Source organism: Choloepus didactylus, chromosome 2, assembly GCF_015220235.1.
Source record: "Choloepus didactylus isolate mChoDid1 chromosome 2, mChoDid1.pri, whole genome shotgun sequence".
Taxonomy (NCBI): domain Eukaryota; kingdom Metazoa; phylum Chordata; class Mammalia; order Pilosa; family Megalonychidae; genus Choloepus; species Choloepus didactylus.
Window position 1 is genome coordinate 221,051,011 of NC_051308.1, and position 24,566 is coordinate 221,075,576.

Sequence of the window (24,566 nt, forward strand, 5' to 3'; positions counted from 1 at the left end):
AAATTGCAGATCAACATCCCCTAAGAATATAGATGCAAAAATCCTCAACAAAATACTAGCAAACCAAATCCAATAGCACATTTAAAGAATTATACACCATGATCAAGTGAGATTTATCCCAGGGTATGCAAGAGTGGTTCAACATAAGAAAATCAATTAATGTACTACACCACATTAATAAAACAAAGGAAAAAAACACCTGATCATCTCTGTTCTAGTTTGCTAATGCTGCTGTAATGCAAAACACCAGAAACGGATTGGCTTTTATAAAAGGGGGTTTATTTGGTTACATAGTTACAGTCTTAAGGCCATAAAGTGTCCAAGGTAACACATCAACAATCAGGTACCTTCACTGGAGGATGGCCAATGGCATCTGGAAAACCTCTGTTAGCTGGGAAGTCATGTGGCTGGCATCTGCTCTGGAGTTCTGGTTTCAAAATGGCTTTCTCCCAGGATGTTCCTCTCTAGGCTTCAGCTTCTCTCCAAAATGTCACTCTCAGTTGCTCTTGGGGCATTTTTCCTCTCGTAGCTTCTCCAGAGCAAAAGTCTGCTTTCAAAGGCCATCTCCAAAATGTCTCTGTAAGCTTTAAGTCCTCTCTCAGCTTATGTGCATTCTTCAAAGTGTCCCTCTTGGCTGTAGCAAGCTCGCTCCTTCTGTCTGAGCTTATATAGTGTTCCAATAAACTAATCAAGGCCCATTCAAAATGGGTGGGGGCCACACCTCCATGGAAATTATCCAATGAAAGATCTCACCCACAGTTGAGTGATCACACCTCCATGGGAACACCCAATCAAAAGTCTCCAACCCAATCAACACCAATCAAAAGTCTCGAAACCAATCAACACCAATATGTTTCCTGCCCACACAAGACTGCATCAAAGATAACTGCATTTTGGGGGACATAATATATCCAAACCAGCACAATCTCAATTGATGCAGAAAAAGCATTTGACAAAATCTAGTCCTCTTCTTGACAAAAACACTTAGAAAACTGGGAATAGAAGGAAACTTTTTCAACATGATAAGGGGCATATATGAAAAACCCACAGCAACATCATACTCAACAGTACAAGACTGAAGGCTTTCCCTCTAAGATCAAGAACAAAACAAGGATGTCCTCTGTCATCACTGTTATTCAATATTGTACTGGAAGCTCTAGCCACAGCAATTAGGCAAGAAAAAGACATAAAAAGACATCCAAAATGGAAAAGAAGAAATAAAACTCTCCATTTGCACATGACATGATCCTATATATGGCAACTCCTGAAAAGCTCACAACAAAGATACTAAAGCCAATAAACAAATTCAGCAAAGTGGCAGACTACAAGAGCAACATGGAAAAATCAATAGTATTTCTATAAATAGTAATGAACAAATTAAAGAGGAAATTAAGGGAAAACTTTCATTTACAATAGCAATTAAAAGATTCAGTTATCCTGGAATAAATTTAACCAAGGATGTAAAGGACTTGTATGCAGAAAACTACAAAATAGTGCTAAAAGAAATTAAAAAGACTTAAATAAAAGGAAAGACAATTCATGTTCATGGATTGGAAGACTAAATATCATTAAGATGTCTATTCTATCCAAAGCAACTCCACTCAAAATTCCAAAAAGTTACCAGGATATAGAACAAGGCTAAAGAATGGGGAGCGGTTGCTTATTATAAACAGAATATTCAGCTATAGTGAACTTAAACATTTGGAAATGGACAGAGGTGATGGTAGCACATTGTGTGAATAACTAACAGTGTTGAATGGTCTGTGAATGTGGTGGAAAGAGCAAGCTCAGAGTCACGTATGTCACCAGAAGGAAAGTTGGAGGTTAAAAGATGGGAATGTATAAAACAGTGAGTCTTGTGGTAGGCAATGTCCGTGATTAACTGTATAAATATTAGAAATGTCTTTCATGAACTAGAACAAATATATGACACTATAACTAGAAGTTAATAATAGAGGGGCATATAGGAAAAAAATATATACCTATTGCAAACTATATACTACAGTTAGTAGTATTTTAACATTCTTTCATCAACAGTAACAGATGTACTATACCAATACTATGAATTAGTGATGGAGTGGGATGGTTAGAGGTATGGGAGGATTTCAGTTTCCTCTTTTTTTTTTTTTTTTTGGTCTTTATTTCTTTTCTGGAATAATGAAAATGTTCTAAAAACTGAAAAAAAAATTGTGGTGATGGATGCACAGGTGTATGATAGTACTATAGGCAATTGATTGTATACTTTGGATCTTTGGATAATTGTATGGTATGTGAACAATCTCAATTTAAAAAAATAAATAAATAATAAAAGAACAATCAGCTTGATATGAACCAGCACAGAACAACCTTCAAGCTTCAGGTGAGAAAGTCAAGCTGCAGGACAGTATTTATAGTAAGCTAATTTTTTGCATTAAGCTTATTTGCAATTTGCTTATATATGTATTATGTATCAGTGGAAGAACACACAAGAAGTTGTCTCCTAGGAGGGTAACCAGGTGGATGAGCATAGACTTGGGGGAGAGATTTTCCATATTAACTTTTTTTTAAATTTTGTACCATGTGCATGGATTAATTATTCCAAAACTTTTCAAAATTAAAAAAAGAAGAGAGACAAAATTGTGACAGTAACATTCATCTCAGGTATTAGCTGAAATAATGAAATCACGAAAAGATTCAAAATAAGTCTCTTTAGTACTTTTACAGCTCAAAAATACCAATCCAAATACCGTACTTTGCAACTTAAGAGTTTGCTCAAGTACATTCATGTGAGCTTCTCAGCTTCCCTGAGTCCTTTTATTAATTCCCTAAGAAAACAACTATATGACAAGTATTTTACTGTCCCAGTGTCTAGATCCATATAGATAATTATGTTGATGACCTCAGCTGCACAAGACAGCCATTAAACTGTTACAGTGTATATACATATGCTCATTCCTGTCTTAAACCACTCTATCAACTTATTGGAGAAATCACAGCCGAGGTGCTGCATGAAATCTGTCCATTGTTTCCAGAAAAAAACAAGTTAAATCTTTAGCTTCATCCCAATTTACACAACTATAGAAAGAAAGGGTAAAAGGGGACAAAACCTCTAGATAAACAGTCCTTGTCTGGAAATATTCATCTTTCAAAATGTATATAATACACATAATTAATAACCTAATACCATCATTGTGGACAAAGAGTGTTTAAAAATACACTTTGGAAGAAAATTGCCACAGATAACAGTGGTTTAACTTCCCATGCAAAGATATTTTCCTTTTATCCTTTTTCAATATTTTTCAGATTTACTACAATGAGCATGTATCACTTTGATAACTGGGAGGAAAAAGGTGTTGCCTCACTTCAAGGAGAGAGGAAATTTGATTTTATCACATTAAGTAGTAAATTATAAGTATAAAGTCTCAGTTCGTAATTCAATTAGGCGTAAGTTATTACAGGCTATAATTTTGTTTCCCTTCTAACTCGACTCTTGAACTAGATACCTCTTTCTCAGTTCTCCTTATGAGTGAAGAGGCAAGATTACCTCCTTCTGGTGTCTTCGAAGGCTGACTTCAAAGAGTAGGTAACACTAATCTTCAAGTCACTTTTTACCTTCTTAAGTATACTACCCTTCAGATCTCCTGATTTCAAGAAATATTCACAAACTAGTCTCTTTTTCCTAGACAACTTCTGTCTACCTAGGCCAAATTCCCTTAGTAGCTATCCTCTCAAGTTTTTTTTTTTTTTTAACTGAATTGCTTTTGTTCCATTATTGTACTCCTTACAGTGTCTTGATTCAATTCCTCCAATATGCATCAAATCATTTTGTTTTGGGGAATCTTTTTTGCTCAATTTCTGCCCCTACTTCTAAGCATTAATTCATGGAATAATGTGAAAATAAATGTATTCAGTTAAACTGTATGTTATTATAATTTCAAATGGTTCCACCTAATGTTCAACCTGATATCAGGCTCAACCTATTAATTACATGTAGAGGTAGGTTTTTAGAAACACCTTGTCTCAATAATTCAAAAAATAACAACTATAATACCATCCTTGGTAAATTGAAGAGGGTTGTATTTCTTCAACTGGCTTTGATATACATGTGCAGAAACTGCCAGGCACCTACCTAAGGATGTCTCCCATTTTTCTTATTAACAAAATCCCTACATAATTAAGGGGAATAATGTGACCAACTAAAAGACTACATTTTCTAGTTTTCCTTACAGTTAGAGGCAGCCAGTAGGATATAAATGGAAATCATTGCCCTTTGGCCTTCTGTCCTTTTCCCTGCTGCCTTCTTGCCTAGAACACAGATGGCTGGCTGGGGCTCGAGCAGCCATCTTATGACCTTAAGAATAAAAGCCATATGTTAAAGTTGGCAGAGCATAAAGTTAGAAGACCAGATCTCTAATTTCATGGGACCAAAGGAGTTTTTAGTTTTTTGTTTTTTAAATATGCACATAGAATTTACTCTCTAAAACAGATGTATGACTAAATAGTCACTCTAAAAAGTGTCCCAGTTACACCACATCTAAAACCTGGTCATGGGCACGCAGCATAGAAAGACAAAACAACTTACTGTTTAAGAAACTGGTCCTAAAGTTAGATAATCATGGGTCTGAATCTGTTTAGCTACTTGCTACCTATGTGGCTTCTTGGACACATTACTTAACACTTCTAAGCCACAGTTTCTTTATTAAACTGTTGACAACTATGGGTTGTTCTGATTATTAAATTAAATAATAAAGCTTAAACACTGCCTGGTCTCATCTTGTAAGGCTGAACATGTATACTCTATGACCCAGCAAAATACTTACACACACATAAGCACCTAACATACAAATATACAAAGAGACATGTACAAAAATGTTCTTTGCAGCACTGCAATGTCTATCACCAGGAAAAGGGATAAATTATTGCAGAATATTCATGCACTGTAATATTATAACACTGTAAAAGTGAATCAATTAATGTAAATGAATTTCTTAGAAACAATGTAGTGAAAAAAAGCAAATAGCAGGGGAATTCAACAATATATCATTTTAATAAAGCTCAAAAACAAAACTAAATGGTATTTTTAAGGATATATACACACATACCCACACAGTTTAAAATTATTTATTAAATGAATGTAAAATACAAAATACATAACAGAATTATCTCTGAGGAGGAAGCATGAGAATGGAAAGGGGAGAGAACATAAGGAGATTCAACAGACTGGTAATGCTCTCGTTCTTAAGATGGATTGTGGGTTCACAGGTATTATTTTTTCCATTGTGCTTCCTAAATTACATTTATGTCTCCCCTATCCATTTTAAATGTATCAAATGTCAAATAAGCATATAAAAATAGTATGAAAGGAAACTATCTGCTGATTTAAATCACTGAAAAAAAACATTCCACTCTTGCTAATTGCTGCTTCAGAGTTTCAATAACTCAGCACAAGTACATACACTACTATCCTTAGAAGCTTTCCAAGAACCGCTCATTTACTTTGTTTTCTCTCCAAGCATGTGTCCAACTACTCTTGGACAAACAAAATTCCCACATGACTTGAGACATACTGAATATACTTTCTACAGGATAAATAGTATAAGGGGTGACAACTTTTATAAATATATTCTATAAAGAATTTCCACATAAGGGGAATGTTCAAAGAAAATATGAGAAAAACCACATTTCTAATTATTAAATAACTTCAATTTGTAGCAAATCAAAACGCATTCTAGTCAGTAGATAGCATAACTAAAGAATTTTGCTTGTTAGCAGGAATATGAAATATCCTGTAATTAAACCTTAAGATGTCCAACCTATTCTGTGATATATCTAGAATAACTAGATTTTTAAAGGTATCCAAACACTGGAAGAGTCCCCTTAATAGCCTCTCACAGTAAGAAAGCCATTCATCCTCGAGAGATTAAGAGGCTTATTTAAGATCCATAATTAAGCAAAGAATTTAAAGTTACATTTATCCATTGATTTGGCCCTCCCTTTTGCACACCCCCAGCTGCTCCATTCCCATTCCTGGATAATTATGCTCTCTCCCTTGCCTTGCTTTTTGTTCTTTCCCCATACTCTGCATATTTTCTCTATACACAGAATCTTTCCTTTCAGTCACAATATAGTTTCCTTCACCTCTCTCCCTTTGTTTGGGTTTCTTTCATTCCACATAAAAAACATAAAACACTTCAAGTATTTGCTAACATCCTGTCTGCCCTTATAAATGTCTTTAATACATCAAACATCATGAACCCTAGGACAGTCCTTTGAGATTTAAACTAGCTAGCTATCTTCTTCGCAATTTGGTTTTATTGGTCAAAGGTACATGCTGTAGAGCATCAGGGGATGGGGTGGAGGAGTATAGGCATGAAACAAAATGTAATTGCCACCTTAGCAAAATGAAAATGGAGTTACTATTTCAAAGTAGAAGTCTGAGTATTATTCAGGTTGCAATTTTTTCAACATAACACAGACCCCAAATTTTATCTAGTGGAAATAAACAGACCAAAATTAAAAGTGGGATTTAGAATATAAAATATCCAAAATTTTCATAGCATGCCTAGTTATCCTAAATTGTGTATATCCACATTTTGCCAAGTTCCAATCCAACTGGATATGGACAGGTAATGTAGCAAAGGAGATTCCTGTTCTGAATGGGAAGTTGAAGTAGATAAACCAAGGTTCTTTTCAATCATAAAAGTCTATTACTTCTATTTGTAAAAAATAATAAACATCTTACTTTACTTTGGGTTATCACGAACCCAAATCTATGTCCACACCATTTTTATTCTTACATTTGCAGTATCTATTTGAAAGGAATAAATCCATCTTCTTCAAAGATTACTTTTCCAGATACCACACAAACATCCATTCTCATGTCACAGTTGGACATTCTGATTGATCGACAAGTATAACAGCAGCCTGGAGCCATCTTGCAAAATAAGGCTTTATTAATCAGGACTTCTACAATGTCTCTGGCAAATCTAGATTAATTGTAGATGTCAGTCTAATTCAGCCAGCCCTGCAGAATTTCTATCATTGAAAGGAAATGTATTTTCTAATTTTGTTCACAAATCTATTTAAGAAACCCCGCCAAGACAGACAATAATTAGAGTGGGTAAGATACAGTATTCTGATGTTTACTTCATAATGCGCATCCAATATCTTTATCCCTTTTCAAACTTAAAAGAAAATAAAAGAAAGACAGAACATTAAATCTCTATACCTAATATATTTCACTGGTCTACAATACCTTTATTCCTTTAGAATGATGAAAGTCCTTTCTTCCTTTAGGGTAATGCTGTTGTAGTATAAAAGATATCTTCCTAGATACATTCTCATTTACAATATTTGCATTGCTGATATAAGCTCTTTAAAAACCATCAGTTTAAAAATTCTAAACTGCGAACACTAAGTAGCTATTATCATAAACAAACATTAACTGAAATCCATTTATGTCACAGGCACATCACTAAAGAGACATACACACTGTCTTTATCAATATGACAAAAAAATAATTTTGGAAATGGATGGTGGTCATAGTAGCACAACAACGTAAATGTAATTAATGCTACTGAATTATATGCTTACAAATGGTTAAAATGGCAAATTTTGTAATATCTATGTTACCACAATAAAATTTTTTAAAAAATAAAAATAATAAATAAATGCTTACATTCCAGGTGTAGTTCTCTTTAAGAACACATACTGTCCAAGAATTGTCTGCATATGTTTTTCACCAGATAACTAACCAAGTACCAAGAGAGACTTTGTGGTTATAAGTCAATTACAGCATAATCAGAGTCAATTTAGTTTCTATCATTGTTAAGAAGAACTATTTTAGCATTTGATAACTTAAAAGTAGAATTACAGTCTGGTTTTTAAAATCAGTTTTGAAATTTTGATTTTTGTCCTTAGAATCAAAGAAACTATTATTACCTAAAACTTTTACCAAATTAACATCAGATTTTTGTTTGTTTCTTTTTCCATTGACCAGAGTTGAAATCTACACTCCTACTACGTATAAAGGGGAGGAACGTTTTCTTTTTTCTTTTATTAAACTGAGATGATTGTCCTATTCTAATTAAAACAACAAAGTAAGATTTCCCAATGGAATCAGAGTAGGAGAGGCTGGGGAGGATGAAATTCATAAAGCTCCACACTGCCTCATCAAGTGAAAAATACAAAAGGTGAGAAAGAAAACATATCAAAATGTTTGTTGTAGACAGGTCACGCATGATGCACAGCGGGCATGCTGCACCAATTCATCTGTCTTGTTGATGCCGAGACAGAAGGGGAAGGGTTACAGACTGGGGTACCTACACCCATTAGTGCGTCTCTCAGTCATAACAGAATAAGGGAAATCTTGAAGGCATCCTGAAAATTGCAAGGTAACCCAGATTTGCCAATGTCTTTTACCTTGGCCATAGTAAACAACAGTTTGCTATAAACTTAGACTGATGAATTTATACTGCAGATCCTCAGAATATTTCACTTAGAAATTGACAGCTAAACTCCTAATGTTTACTTTATTCATACAAGATTGAATTTGAAACCCTGCTTCATCTTTCATTTCAGAGATAGTCAGAGTTGATTTCACTGGTCCATTCCATAAGTTTTCTTTCTGAAGAAAAAGACTTTCCCAAAGAACAAGATTTTATCAGACAGAAGAAGGTTATTTGTTTAAAAACATAGGGTAGTTGCCCTAGAACTTTCTTATCTGGAGACAGGGTAATTACAGTTGTATAAGGGCTGATGCCAAGGATGTGTTCAGAAGGGTGGAACATGTGTTTCTTCTGCCATTCTACACTCATGGCTGCCTACTTTGTTCACTGCTGCCCACAGCTGGCTCACTGTTGACTGCCAACTATTGCCCTTCTTCAACTCTCCCAATGTCTTTTGGCAACTACAACTAGCTTGGAATGGCATTTCATATACACTTTGACACCTCAAGAATTTACTTTTGACTGCTTTTCCATCCCCCACTAGAAAATAACATTTCTTTCTATTGGTTTTCATATTGCAATTTCTATTACTTCCTTCTTTGGTTGATTTTAAACCAGAACTAAATATAAACAAATGTCTACATTAGCAAGGACCAGAGAAGTGGTACCTACAAGAATACCTGGCCTTTCTTCCCAATCTTATTCCCACCATTCTTATTATATTATCCTGGAATACTACAAGAGAGATAGTATGGGACAGTATCAGTCTTTAAAATTATTTTATTAACTAGATACAATTATTCCACTTTTGTTAATATCTCCAACTTAAGCTGTCTAAAGTATGGAAAATTATATGCATAAATATAGTCCAAGTAGCATTACTTGCAATAGCCCAAACTGTAAACCACTTAAAAGTTTAGGGCAGGGGTCAGCAAACTCTTTCTGTGAAGGGCCAGATATTATTTTAGATTTTGCAGGTCATACAGTATGTCACAACAATTCAACTCCACAAAAGAAGCCATAGATAATATGTGAATAAATGGGCATTGCTGTGTTCCAATAAACTTTACTTACAAATGTAGGGGTCATAGTTTGCCACCCTTGCTTTAGGGCTAGGGTTGGGTCAACTTGTTCTTTATCGGGACAAACAGTAAATATTTTAGGCTTTGTGAGTTATATACAGTCTCTATCACATATTCTTCTCTATTTCTTTATAATCCTTTAAAAATATAAAAATTATTCTAGCTTGTGGACTATCCAAAAATAGACCCTGGGCCAAATTTGATCCATAAGCAATAGTTTGCCAACCCCTGGTCTAGGGGAATAATCACTAAACATATATATATAAAAAGCCAGTGAATGGTACATTATATATTCATTAAAAATTAGCAATGAATGTTATGTAAAACATGAGAAAATATTATATTAAGAAACAGAAAGATTTTTAAAAATATATGAATGGGAATGATTATGGCTGAAAAAACATACCAAGCATATAATTAAAAAAAAAAAATGACAAAGTAAAATTGTTAACTGTGGGTACAGTAGGATAGCAGAGAGGTAAATGAATGACTTTGTCTTTTCTCAGTATTTCAGTTTTTCTTTAGTCTGTTTAGTTTCATAATAAAAATGTTTTAAAATTTAAAAAGTGTTTATAGTGTTATTATTAAAGGATGATGAATGGTTTTTAGTTTTGTCTTTATACTTTACTTTATTGATCAAATTTTCTAAAAGTCCACAATATTACTTGTAAAATCAGAGAGAAAAAGGCATTTTAAGTTATTCATTTTTATAGATTTTCTTTTCAGAAAAATTATCTCTGCTAATAAACTAGTACCACAGCTTAGGTAACCTTTGACAGGTATCTCATAACTCAGTATAGACTCACTAAAAACATTTCTTCCTCCAAAGGAAACTCATCTAGTAAAACCTTCCTATAACCACCTTCACCTCATTCTTCCTCATCCTTTGATTCCACACTAAATGTTATAATCTAACATTCTAATACTGTGAAATAAGTTCTGAAAGCCAAAGACCATCTAGTGATTCTCTTATATACTTTCCACATCCCCTACCCCAGGGTAAACTGAGTAATATTTAAGACCTTCAGAAATGAAAAGCCCCCAGTCAAGAAAAGTAAATGTCAAGCTTTCATTCTCTTATCAAGCAACACATTGAATATCCTAATACATATATTCTGGCACACCAAATGTCAGATAGTTGTTAAATTTTTTTGATCGTTTATTTGTCTGTTTTGGTTACACAACCTACAACCAATCTCTCGATATTTTGGTTTCCCTATTTTGGAACAGAATAACTTATCACAAATTAAACTTAACTGCAACTAGGTTAGAACAGTTTCACCAATAGACTTGGTTTTCCAAAAAACATAAATCTTTGAACCAACCAAACATAACATCAAAACTTGTTCCTCAACCATTTCCCAAGAAAAGATTTTGCTATCTGATTTCTGATGATGTATTTTAATGTTAGTTACCTACATTTCATCAAGGCACTTCCAATAATTATTCTGAAAATAAGGCCCAAAACAGGAAAGGGTAGTTTAAATTCAAGATTTAAGCTTTCCACCCAATTTAACATTTAAGAACTACAGTAGTTTGGCTGCAAAGGCAGCCACAAACAAATCCTCCCATCAAGTGTTGGAGTATTTCCCCTCCCCTTGAATATGGGTTAACCACGAGAATGCAATAAAAGTGACTTTCTAGGAGTTTCTGTAGTTTCTGGTTCATTAGACAGCAACCCAGCCAGCATGTAAAGAAATCCAGGGTACTCATGTGGAGAGAACATCCACATGGAGTAGACCCAAGGTCCCAGACATATGAGTGAGCACAACCAATACCATAATTGAGAGAGGCTCAGCCTTCCCAGCAGTCTCCAGATGATTAAACCATCCCAGCTGAGGCACCAGACATGTAATTAAGGTCAACTTCAACTCTCCAACTCCAGTCCAGCCAATATAACTAATACCACATGGAGCAAAGACAAGTTGCCCTAGCCTACATGATACAGAACAGAAACAAGCCATTTTCACATAGCCCTGCCAAAAATCCTGTCCAGATAACAATAAACAATAAAATAATTAAATTTAAGCTACTAAATATTGAGGTGACTGTGTAGCAATAGATACTAGGGCCTTCTGATTCAAAAACATAAGAAAAATAATTAAGGTCTTAAAAGGCAATTGCACACAAAAGAAGGCAGTAATGGAGGAACTGAAGAACAAAAAACACATAAGACATACAGAAAACAAATAACAAAATAGCAAATGTAAATCCTAATTGTTAATTACATTAAATGTAAATATTGGGAGTTTTTTCTTCTTTCTTTTTGGAAGAAATCAGAATTTTTCATATTGACTGTAATGATGAATACATAACTATGTGATTATAGCAAGAGCCACTGATTATACACTTAGGATGGATTGTATGGTGTATGAATAGAACTGTTTGAAAAAAAAACACTAAAAAATGTAAACAGATTCAATTCTCCAATTAAAAAGCAGAGATTGGCAAAATGAATTAAAAAATATGATCCAATTATATGTGAGCTATAAGCAACTTATTTTCAGAGACACAAAAAGATTGAGAGCAAAAAGAGGGAAAAAGATACATCATGTAAACAATAACCAAAAGAGAGCTGGAGTGGTGATACTAATATTACAAAAAGACTTTAAGACCAAAATTTTTACCAGAGACAAAGAAGAACATTTTATAATAATAAAAGGGTCACTCTATCAGGAAGATGTAACAATTATATACACATATGTACCTAACAAAGAACCCCAAAATACTTGGAGAAAAATCTGACAGAATCAAAGAAAGAAATAGACAAATCAACAATCATAGCTGAGACTTCAATACCCTCTCTCAATAATGGATAGAACAACCAGATAGAAGAGCAGAAAGGATATGAAGAATTAAACACTATAAATCCACTACTCCTAACAGACATCTTTAGAAAACTCCCCCAACGACAGCAACATATACACTCTTCTCAAGCACATATGGAACATTCCCCAAAATAGATCATAAATTAGGCCATAACACAAACTACGTTCACTGACCACAATGAAATGAAATTAGAAATCAATAACAGGAGGAAATGTGGGAAATTCACAAATGTGGAAATAAAACAATCCACTTGTAAATAAAAGAAGAGTCAAAGAATAATCACAAGGGAAATCAGAATATACCTTAAGACGAATAAAAACAAAAACATAACATATCAAAACTTATGGGATGCAGCAAAAGCAATGCTCAGAGGGAAATTTACAGCCATAAACATCCACATTAAAAAAAGAAGAAAGATCTCACATTAATAACCTAGCCTTCTACCTTAAGAAACTAGAAAAAAGAGGAGCAAACGAAACTCAAAGCAAGCAAAAGAAAAGAAATAACACAGAACAGAATGGAAATAAATGACATAGAGGATATAAAAATATAGAAAATCAACAAAATAAAAAATGGGTGCTTGAAAAGATCAACAAAATGAACAAGCTTTTAGCTAGACTGACCAAGAGAAAAAGAGAAAACTCACACTACGAAAATCAAGAATGAAAGAAGAGATATTATAACTGACCTTACAGAAATAAAAAGGATTACAATGGAACACAATGAACAACTGCAAGACAATAAATTAGATACTAGATGGGCAAATTCTAGAAAGACATAAACTACAAAACCTGACTCAAGAAAGAACATAAAATCTGAAAAGACTTATAACAAGTAAAGAGATTCAGCAAGTAATCAAAAAATTTCCCACCAAGAAAAGCCCAAGACCAGATGGCTTCACTGGTGAATTCTATCAAATGCTTATGGCTAAAGAATTAATACTAATCCTTCACAAACTCTTCCAAAAAAAAAAAGAAGAGGAAGGAGCACTTCCTAACTCATTCTATAAGGTCACTATTACCCTGATACCAAAACTACAAAAAGATACTGTAAGAAAAAAAAAAACTACTCCCTTATGAACACAGATGCAAAAATTCTCAACAAAATACTAGCAAATCAAATCCAGTAGCATATAAAAAGGATTATACACCATGATCAAGCGAGATTTATCCTAAGAACGCAAGATTGGATCAACATACAAAAATCAATGTAATATACCATATCAACAGAAGAAAAGCCAAAATCCTCATGATCATCTCAATAGACACAGAAAAGGCATCTGACAAAATCCAACATGCTTTTATGGGGGAAAAAAAAAGGAACAGAAGAGAACTTCAACCTGATAAAAAGCATCTATAAAAAACCTACCATTTTCCCAGTAAGATCAAGAATAAGAAAAAGATGCCCATTTTCACCACTTCTGTTTGACGTTGTACTGGAGGTTCTAGCCAGGGCAATCAGGCAAGAAAAAGAAATAAAAGGTATCCAGATTGAAAGGAAGAAATAAAACAAGATCTATTTGCAGACGACACAATCTTATATACAGAAAATTTCAGGAATACACACACACACATACACACAAAGACCTAGTACAGTTAATAAACAAGTTCAGCAAAGTTGCAAGATACAAGATCAACATGCAAAAATTAATTGTACTTCTATACGTTACCAATGAACCATCTGAAAATGAAATTAAGAACACAATTCCAGTTACAATAGCATCCAAAAGAATAAAATACTTAAGATTAAATTTAACAAAAGAAGTATATGAGACTTGTAGTGAAAACTGAAACACATCATTGGAAGACATTAAAGAAGACTAAATAAATGGAAAGAAATCCATTCGTGAACTGGAAGATACTGTATTAAGATGGCAATACTCCCCAGATTTAACTATATATTCAATGCAATGCCTACAAAATCCCAACCACCTGTTTTTCAGACATAGACAAGCTGATCCTAATATTCATTTGGAAATACAAGGGATAGCCAGAATAGCCAAACAATATGGAAAAATAACAACACGGGGGAACTGCACTTACCATTTTCAGAACTTACTACAAAGCTACAGTGATCAAGACAGTGAATTACTGGCATAGTCTAGACATATAGGTCAACAGGTTAGAACTTAGACTCCAAAAATCATTCAATACTTATATGGTCAAATGATTTTCAAGGATGCCAAGACAATTTAATAGGGAAAATACAGTCTTTTCAACAAATGATGCTGAGACAACCAGATAATCCACAAGCAAAACAATAAATGTGGACCCCTTCCTCATTCTACAAAAAAAAATTAACTCAAAATGGATCAAAGTGGGAGTGTACGCAGCCTCGCAGCGCCCCGCGGCTTGGGGTTTTCCCGCTGGGCCTGCCCTCTTGGGTCGCGCTCCCAGCCGATTCCCGCACCTATGTCTGCCGCCGCCGCTCGGGAGGGCTGAGGCTCAATCTCCCAGGCGCCCGATAGCTTCTGTTCGGTCAGCGGCGTGAAGAACCCGCAGCGGCGCATCATCGGAGCCACCTGACCCGTGGTTCGCCTGGCAGACCCGCCGAGCTTCCTCAGTGTCCTCGGGTTGGTCCCGGCACTGCCTCAGCGGGGATCGCTCCAGACGCGCAGACTGGGCCGGACCGCGCGCCCCAAGCGGGTAGCGTCATGAGGCACCTGACCTACTTCTGCTGCGGCCAGGTGGTGCGGTGCTTCGGTTGTAGCTCCACGCAGCTGGTCATCCCCACTGCTAACTTTCCTCTACAAGTAGTAGATAATCTTGCAGCTGATATATACACTGGCATTTATTATGGTTGGGCAACTTTTGGAAGTGAAGATGTCCATAAGATGGTGGTGAGCATGGGATGGAACCCATATTACAAGAATATGAAAAAGTCCATGGAAACTCACATTATGCATACCTTCAAAGAGGACTTCTATGGGGAAATGCTCAATGTGGCCTTCGTTGGCTACCTCAGACCAGAAAAGAACTTTGATTCTTTAGAGTCACTTATTTCAGCAATTCAAGATGATATTGAGGAAGCTAAGAAACAATTAGAATGGCCAGAACATTTGAAACTTAAAGAAGATAATTTCTTCCACGTTCCTAAAAGCAAAATAATGAATGGCCACTGCTGAAAAATCATCATATTGATTCATTCACTGTTTAGTATTTCACTGCTCATAACTACAGTCTCATATTGGCTATATTTTAAAAATCATTTTCCTATTGCTATGAATTAATTTAAACAGTACAATGTAATTACTATATTTATGTGTCACCTGTTAAACCCATCATGCCACAGTATTAAAAAGATTTCATTTCAAAATCAAGGTTCTTTTTTATGTTATATGTTGATTAAAAACTCTTTCAATGTTTTCTAAAATGTACCATTTAGAAAGGTCTTAAGTTTCTTATGATGAAAATAAAAGGTATGTGATTGTGGGTGAAAGGCATATCACTAGTTTGAGATGAGACGTATGATTTTCATCGTAAAATACCAGTAGGTATGTATGTAGTTGTATATAGCATGTGCTGCTAAACAGAGCAGGCTTGTAGAAGTAAACACATTAAACAGGTTTGGTAGTCTATAATAAACCTAAGAGGAAAAATCCAGACTTTGTATTTTTTATAATGGTGCACTAATTTTTTTCACATTAATATATTTTATTATAGACAAGAAGACTTGTGAAATTTCATTTCAGTCATTTCCTTCATGAGGTGAAATCATTGTATCCTGTTCCATTTTTACACAGACTGCCTAAATTCTAAATGGTCTTGACTTCCTCCTTCCACTATCTTTTTATTTGTATTTTAAGACAAAGACAAATGAGTGTTTCTCAAATCTGTAGTTCTCATTTTTCTGTTGCATAACACTTTCCTCCTTTTAAGAAAAGATATTCTTATTCTTCAACACTTTTCTTGATTGGTTCCTTTTTCATTTAAATGATCGTCAGTGTCAAGTTTTTTGTTTTGTTTCTTCCATTTAGATTAGTTTAACTGTACACTTACAAGAGATTGAATCTGTCTTTGCCATTCCATCCTTTCACCATGTGAACAGTAATGGCCACACATATCTGCATTGCCCTTTTAGGAAAAAAAAAAAACTTCTTTAGGTTTGAAAATTTAATTGAACATATAGTTCATTTATATATGCCAGTTTCTTAAAGAACACAAAATCCTTGGGATTCCCCTACTCTGAAAATATTTATGAGCCAATTCAACTAGGAAAGAGCTTGAAAATTATTTATTTTTCATGTAATCACATGCCTGAAAAAACCTAAACTCTGTAGTTGTGTATGTTCAATACCAGTCTAAAGAGTACCTGTATATATCTACTTGTTAAATAACACTTTGAAAGATACTACCTTTTTGTATATGTTATATTTCATAATAAGTAAAGTAACTGAAACTGTGGAATTGTGACCTATGATATTCTTTGAAATTTGCTCTCTAACTACTTGTTAAATTGCACTTGGAAAGTTATCACTTTTATGCATATATATTATATTCTACAAGAAAAAATGATTTAATAAAAAAATAAAAATAAAGAGTGCCTGTCACTTGAGGGAAAAGCATAAATAAAAAGTTCTAGTTCATCTTCATCTGATAAATTTTCCTTCCTGCTAACTATGTGATTTTTGGCTATTTAAGCCTCTTTGTTTATGTAGGCAGAAATTTGAAATTGAAATTTGGGAAATTAAGTTAAAGACTGCTTTGGTCCAGAAATAGTACATTGCATCACTATTCACTTTAGCACTGGATTTGCTGGAAAGGAGGGGTAGTATATAGAACGCAATTTTAAAGATGAAAATAACTCATTTATAAATCAGTTTTCTCTAATCTGTATAAATGAATTAGAATAAAGTATACAGAAAAACATCTAAAAGTCACATTCAATTGGGGGAAACATGGATAAATTCAGTTGGTTGTATTTTACCTTATGGTGTACGACCTTGTGGCAAACAGCAGTTTGTGGCATTTTTTCATTTCTTTATAAAAATACTTAGAAATTTTAATTTAAAGTTAGAAATAAAAGTTTTATTTATATAAAATACTTGAAAAACAGATGCTTCAATTATCTGTGCTTTTATGAAGCAGAGTTAAACATGCCAAGTGTAAAAACAAATGTGTTTATTTTGACTAGTTTGCTGTTAATTATGCCCTCATAAGTATATGAAAGTTCTTTGATATTTTATTGTTGCCTTGTGTTTTTTAAATAGCCATTGCTTTTGAAAATCTGATAGTATCAACATTTTCAAAAATTTTATATGAAGTATTTATGTATTTTAAGAAATTACAGTAGTACCATTTTGATTAGTCTGAATATTTCCAAGCATTGAAATAAATGTTGACTAAGATAAAAAAAAAAAAAAAAAATGGATCAAAGACCTAAATGTAAGGTATAAAACTATAAAACCCTTAGAAGAAAACATAGATGTAAATCTTTATGACCTTGGATTAAGCAATAGTTTCTTATATATGCCACCTAAAGAACAAGCAACCAAAGGAAAAATAAGGTAGACTTCAGAATTAAACCCTTCGTACATCACAAAAGTGAAAAGACAACCCACAGAATGGGAGAAAATATTTGCAAAGCATGTATCTGCTAAAGGTCTAGTATCCACAATATAAATACATAAATAACTCTTATAACTCGATAACAAAAAAATAACCCAACTAAGAAAAATAGGAAAAGGATCTAAATAGATGTTTCTCCAAAGAAGATAAACCAATGGCCAATAAGCACAAGAAAAGATGCTCAACATCATTAGTCATTAGGGCAATGCAAATAAAAAGCACAAAGAGCTACCACTTGATATCCTCCAGGATTGCTATTTGTTTTTTAAGCAGAAAATAACAACTGGTGGTAAGGATGTGGAGAAATTGAAAGCCTCATACACTGCTGGTGGGAATGTAAAACGGTGCAGCCACTATGAAAAACAGATCAGCAATTCCTCAGAGAGTTAAACACAGAGTTATATGACTCCAAAAATTTCACTCCTAGATATATACACCTAAAAGAAATTAAAACATATGTTCACACCAAAACTCATACATGGATCTTCATAACAGCATTATTCATAATAGACAAAAAGTGAAAACAACCCAAATATCCAACATCTGATGAATAGGTAAACAAACTTTGGTATATCCCTACAATGCACTATTATTCAGCCATAAAAATAAATGAAGTATTGATACATCCTACAACATGGATGATCCTTTAAATCATTATGTTGAGTAAATAAGCCACACACAAAAGACCACATATTGTTGTCTCCATTTACATGAAGTGTCCAAAAAAGGCAAATCCAAAGGTAAAAAAAGTAGATTAGCGGTTATCAGGAGCTAGGGAGAGAGGAGCAAAGGGAGTGACTGCTAACAAGTATGGAGTTTCTTTTGAGAGTGATGAAAATTTTCTGAAATTAGATAGTGGCAATGGTTACACAACCTTGTAAATATGCTAAAAAACACTGAATTGTACACTTTAAAATGGTGAACTTTATACTATGTAAATTATATCAATGACCAAAAAACCAAAAAAAGAATACAAGTGAGGGCTAGCAATTTGCATATGGTAAAAAGAATACTAAGCAAAATCAGAGAATGCCAAGGATCAAGTACTGTCTCTGTCATGAATAGGTCAAATTAGTCCAAATTTGGGGACAACAGTTTCCATATATCAAAATGAGAAGATTGGACCAAATGATTTCTGTAGTCCCTTCCAAATCTGACTTCTAATTTTAACTATTAATTACCAAATATGATGATAAACATACAATTCTAACAATTCAAAAACCTAAAGAACACAAAGATAAGAATAAGGGAAGTTGGAATAAGATTTGGAATGTCAGAGAAGAAAGGGCAAATCATGCCAAGGTTAGAACAACATATGAAGGGAATGAAAAAGAGACAAAACATTTTACAGTAAGGAAGTAAACCGATGAGGCCAAGAAAGCTAGGCTAAGGAAATTTGTTAAGTGGTAGAGAGTACAGAAACTCTTGAGAGAATTTAGCACTGCCCACAACTCCACTGGAAGTGGACAACTGGAAGCTCACCCTTCGTACCCTCCTGGATCCTGACCCATGAGCCTCTTCCCTCTACTGATTTTAATCTGTATCCTTTTGCTGTCATAAACTATAACCATGAACATAATAGCTTTCAGTGAGTTTTGTAAGTCCTTATAGCAAATTATCAAACCAAAATTATCTTGGGGACCCCTGAACTTGCAGTTGCGTTTAGAAGTGAAGGTGGTATTGGGGACTCCTGAACTCTGCACAAGCCAAGACATTAAATGAAATATACAACAAGACCTGATGACAAAGAGAATATGATGAGTGGATGATATGAAGAAGTGAAATCAAGGTTTCAAGTCTAGAAAGGGGAAAATATTGTTGCCATTATAAAAATCAATGAGACTCCCATGAAGATGGTGGAGTAAGGAGAAGCAAAACTCACTCCTCCACCAAAAACACCTAAAGAACAGGCAGAAACTGTTCAAAGCAGCAGGTCTTGGGCTCGGGAAAACAGGGAAGGACCACTGCAACATACAAGAAAAAGGAGAAACTATAACGGAGAAATTACAATGCGTGACTGAACTTGGCTGCAGCTCCCAGCACCCATTCTCCACCCCTGAAACCAGCAGCTTCAAGTTGGCCTGGTTTTCAACCAGCTGCCTGCTACAGAGATGGGGCAACAGAGAGGCCCTCCCCCAAGGAAAAGAGGGGGACACAGCACAGTCCTGATCCAACTGTTGGCCAGCAAAGTTGCCCTCTGGGTCCCACAGTCTTGATCCCTTTCAAGCAGGAGCCTGGGGTGCCCACAGCACCACTGTTTCCACCCAGAGAAACCAAGGTGAGTGACTGAACTCAGCAGTGGCTCCTGGTGCCCATTCACCACCCTTGAGGCCAATAGCTCCTGGTCGGCCCAGACCCTGCCAGGTTGGCTGCAGCAGACTGGGCGAGTCAGGTAAGCCCTCACACCTGGGAACAGAAAGGGACACGCCACGGTTCTGATCCAACTGTTGGTCAGCAAAATTGGATGGGAGTTCCCACAGTCTTGGTCCTTTCTAGACAGGAATCTGCAGCATGATGGTGCCATTATTCCCACCTGCCTCAGAAACAGAGGGGAGAGAGGGCTAAAAAAAAAGGGGTGGGGTGGGGAGGGGAGCTTACCTATATAGAGCTGTGGGAAATAGGTGGCTGAAGAGTGCCATCTGCCAGTGGGAAGGCTAGGACAGTGCAGTCTTGGGAAGCTGCTTTCTGGACCCTCTCCCCAGGACCCTCTGAAACTGTTCTATACCCCCTGGCCCCATTTTGGCTGGGAAATGCTGATGACCCCAGTGCCAAAAAAGACCTTTAACGTGAGCCCAATCAACAACAAAATCTTAGATGAGAGGGAAAACAACTCTAAAAATAACGTTATCGAGATAATCAGATGCCCAGATACCAGTAAAAAATTATAAGACATACTAAGAAACAATGAAGCAAACAATGTCAAAACTGAAGGGAGTAATAGACAACTCTACAATAATAGTAGGAGACTTCAACACACCACTCTCTTCAATAGACAGAACGTCTAACAGAGGATCAATAAGTAAACAGAGACCCTAAACAATATGATAAATGAACTAGACCTAACAGACATATAAAGAACACTACATGCCAAAACAGCAGGATATACATTCTTCTCAAGTGCTCATGGAACATTCTACAGGATAGATCACATGCTGGGACACAAAACAGGCCTTAATAAATTTTAAATGATTGAAATTGTAAAAAGCACTATCTCATATTATAATGGAATGAAGCCAGAGATCAATAGCAGCTGGAGAACGCGAAAATTCACAAATATATGGAGGTTAAACAACATGCTCTTAAACAATTAGTGGGTCAAAGAATAAACTGCAATAGAAAACAGTAAATATTTCAAGACAAATGAAAACAAGAACACAACATATCAGAACTTATGGGATGCAGCAAAAGCAGTGCTGAGAGGGAAATTTATAGTCTTAAATGCCTACCATAAAAAGGAGAGAAGAGCTAAAGTCAAAGACCTAACTAAACACCTGGAGAAACTAGAGAAAGAACAGCAACCCAATCCCAAAATAAGCAAAAGGAAAAAAATATCAAAGATTAAAGCAGAAATAAATGCAACAGGACAAAAAAACAACAGCGAGAATCAACAAAATCAAAAATTGGTTCTTTGAACAGAGGTGACGGTAGCACGTTGTGAGAATAACAGTGCCAAATGGTGCGTACGTGAACGAGGTGGAAAGGGGAAGCTCAGCATCATATATGTCACCAGAAGGAAAGTTGGAGGTCAAAAGATGGGAATGTATAAAACTGAATCCTATGGTAGGCAATGTCCATGATTAACTGTACAAATATTAGAAATCTCTCTCATGAACCAGAACAAATGTATTACAATACAACTAGAAGTTAATAATAGAGGGACATACAGGGAAAAAATATATACCTACTGCAAACTATATTCTACAGTCAGTAGTATTTCAACGTTCTTCAATAAACAGTAACAAATGTACTATACCAATATTTCGAGTCAACAATGGAGGGGGGGTGGTTAGGGATATGGGAGGATTTGAGTTTCCTTTTCTTTTTCTTTCTTTTTTTTTTTCACTTCTTTGTCTTTATTTCTTGTCTGGAGTAATGAAAAACGTTCTAAAAATTGAACAAAAATTATTGTAGTGATGGATGTATGAGGGTACCAGGGGCAACTGATTGTACACTTTGGATCTTTGGATAATTGTATGGTATGTGAACAATCTCAATAAAAATTAAAATTAAAAAAAATGGTTCTTTGAGATCAATAAAATTGACAAACCCTTAGCTAGACTAACAAAGAAAAGAAGAGAGAAGATATAAATAAATAAAATCAGAAACGAAAGGGAGTCATTACCATGGACTCCGAAGAAATAAAAAAGATCACAAGAGGATACTATGAACAACTGTATGCCAACAAACTACACAACTTAGATGAAAACAATTTCCTAGAAACACAAGGATTAGAGAAGAAATAGAAGACCTCAACAGACAAATCACAAGAAAGTGAATCAGTCATCAAAAACCTCCCAACAAAGAAAAGCCCAAGACCAAATGGCTTCACAGGTGAATTTTATGAAGCATTCCAAGAAGAATTAATATCAATTCTGCTCAAACTCTTCAAAAAAGCGGGAACACTACCTAACTCATTCTATGAAGCCAACATCACTGTAATAACAAAACCTGATAAAAATACAAGAAAATAAAATTACAAACCAATATTTGTAATGAATATAGATGCAAAAATCCTCAACAAAAAACTGCAAATCAAATCCAACAGCACATTAAAAGAATTGTACACCATGACAAAGTGTTTTTTATCCCAGGTATGCAAGGGTGGTTCAACACAAGAAAATCAATTTATGTAATACACCACGTTAACAAATTGAAAGGGAAAAACCAAAAAATCATCTTGAGTGATGTAGAAAAGGCATGTGACAAAGCCCAGCATGCTTTCTTAATAAAACACTTCAAAAGATAGAAAAAGAAACTTCTTCAACATGATAAAGACTACACATTAGAAAACCACAGCTAACACTGTACTCAATGGTGAGACTGAAAGCTTTCCCTCTAAGATCAGGAAAAAGACAAGGATGTCCACTGTAACCACTGTTATTCGACATTGTGCTGAAAGTTCTAGCTACAACAATTAGGCAAGAAAAAGAAATAAGGGGTGACAACATCAACACAGCAATGTAAACAGCTACTGAAAACTTCTCTTCAGAGATACAATGAGAAAAAGGACAATTCTGAATTGTTTGAAACTCTGGAGGAGGATATAGACTGAAGAAAGACACTGCAAATGCTGAATTGAAGAAAGAGAAGAAATGTAAGGTAGGAATCTTCTGTCCCAGGCCAGCTGGTTCTCTCCCCTCCCCTTCATTCGTTCTCCATGTGGGAAAGGCACAGAATCAGCAGACAGGACCCCTCCCACCAGGGACACAAATTTGAAAATCTCTCACAGCAGTGAAAAATATCCTCACTGTTTGAAAACCCAGTGGACAGGGGAGGACATTTCAAGGCCCAGATCAGTGAGGGACAAAGAGACTGAGAAAGCATGGACAGAGACTGTTTCCAGTCCTGGGTCTTAAAGCTCTTCCCCCACCCTTGAGGGAAGCAGCAGCCACCAGCCGTTTCTTTGCCTTGGAGACAGCTGGAGTGCTGGGTCAGCTGAGGGAGTACTTTGCCACAGATGGAGCCCCATATTGAGCCAGATTTTGGCTAGCTAAGTGAGGGCATAGGAATCCCGCAGTTTCAGCCCTGCTGGGTCAGACACAGACTGTGCTCGGAGGTAAAGCAGCCTCTGAGGATGATTAAGTTACCAAGCAGTGCTATCTGCTGGAGAGTCTGGAAAGTGCAAGGGAAGTAAGTAAAATACTTTTTGAAAGATGTTTCAGACCCTTTCTTAGGTGCACAGGAGCTGCTCTACACACCCTGTATGGAAACCCAGCCCTGTTTTGACTGTGGAAACAACTGTTAAAGCAGCTGTCCAAAACAAACCCAGGTCTTTCTAGCTGGTGGAAAACAGAGCACCACTGGAAGCCAGCAGATCCATATTACCACACACAGGGAACTTGCTGGGGTGCCAGATGCCTACCTCCCATCCCTGTGGCAGCTCATAGTGGGTGCCTGATTCTGAGGGGAAAACTGGGGGGCAGAGCCAATCTGACAACTGACCAGGGAGACAAATAAAGAAAAGATAGAGATCAAAGACCACCAACAAGAAAACCTTAGGCAAAAAAGAGAAAACAACCTCCAGAATAAACCAATGAAGAAAATCGGATGCCTAGACAGCAAAAAACCAAGGGCCATATCAGGAAATGGGAAGATATGGCCTTGTCAAAGGAAGAAACTAACAACACAACTAAGATTCAGGAGTTGAAACAACTAATTATAGATGTTCAAACAAATCTTTTAAATCAAATTAACGATTTGAAAGAGAATGTGACAAAAAAGGTGAAGGGTATAAACTCCACCCAGTAGCCTTGACTCTTAAAGATGATTGTATAACAATGTAGCTTACAATTGGTGACAGTGTGATTGTGAAAACCCTGAGGATTGCACTCCCTTTATCCAGCGTATGGATGGATGAGTAGAAAAATGGGGACAAAACCTAAATGAAAAATAGGGTGGGATTGGGGGGGAGGGGTGATCTGGGTGTTGTTTTGTTTTGTTTT

The 24,566-nt window shown here is 35.5% G+C and overlaps 2 protein-coding genes across 9 annotated transcripts in view; one reads left to right on the forward strand and one right to left on the reverse strand.

Moving 5' to 3' along the window:
- The window catches only part of EPB41 (erythrocyte membrane protein band 4.1), a 259,035-nt gene that overhangs the window by 183,065 nt on the left and 51,404 nt on the right, over nt 1-24,566 (reverse strand). The window lies entirely within an intron of this gene.
- Nucleotides 14,949-15,461, forward strand: LOC119528204 (riboflavin kinase-like). Its single transcript, XM_037828849.1, has one exon. The coding sequence runs from the start codon at nt 14,991-14,993 to the stop codon at nt 15,459-15,461; it is 471 nt and encodes a 156-aa protein (XP_037684777.1). The 5' UTR covers nt 14,949-14,990.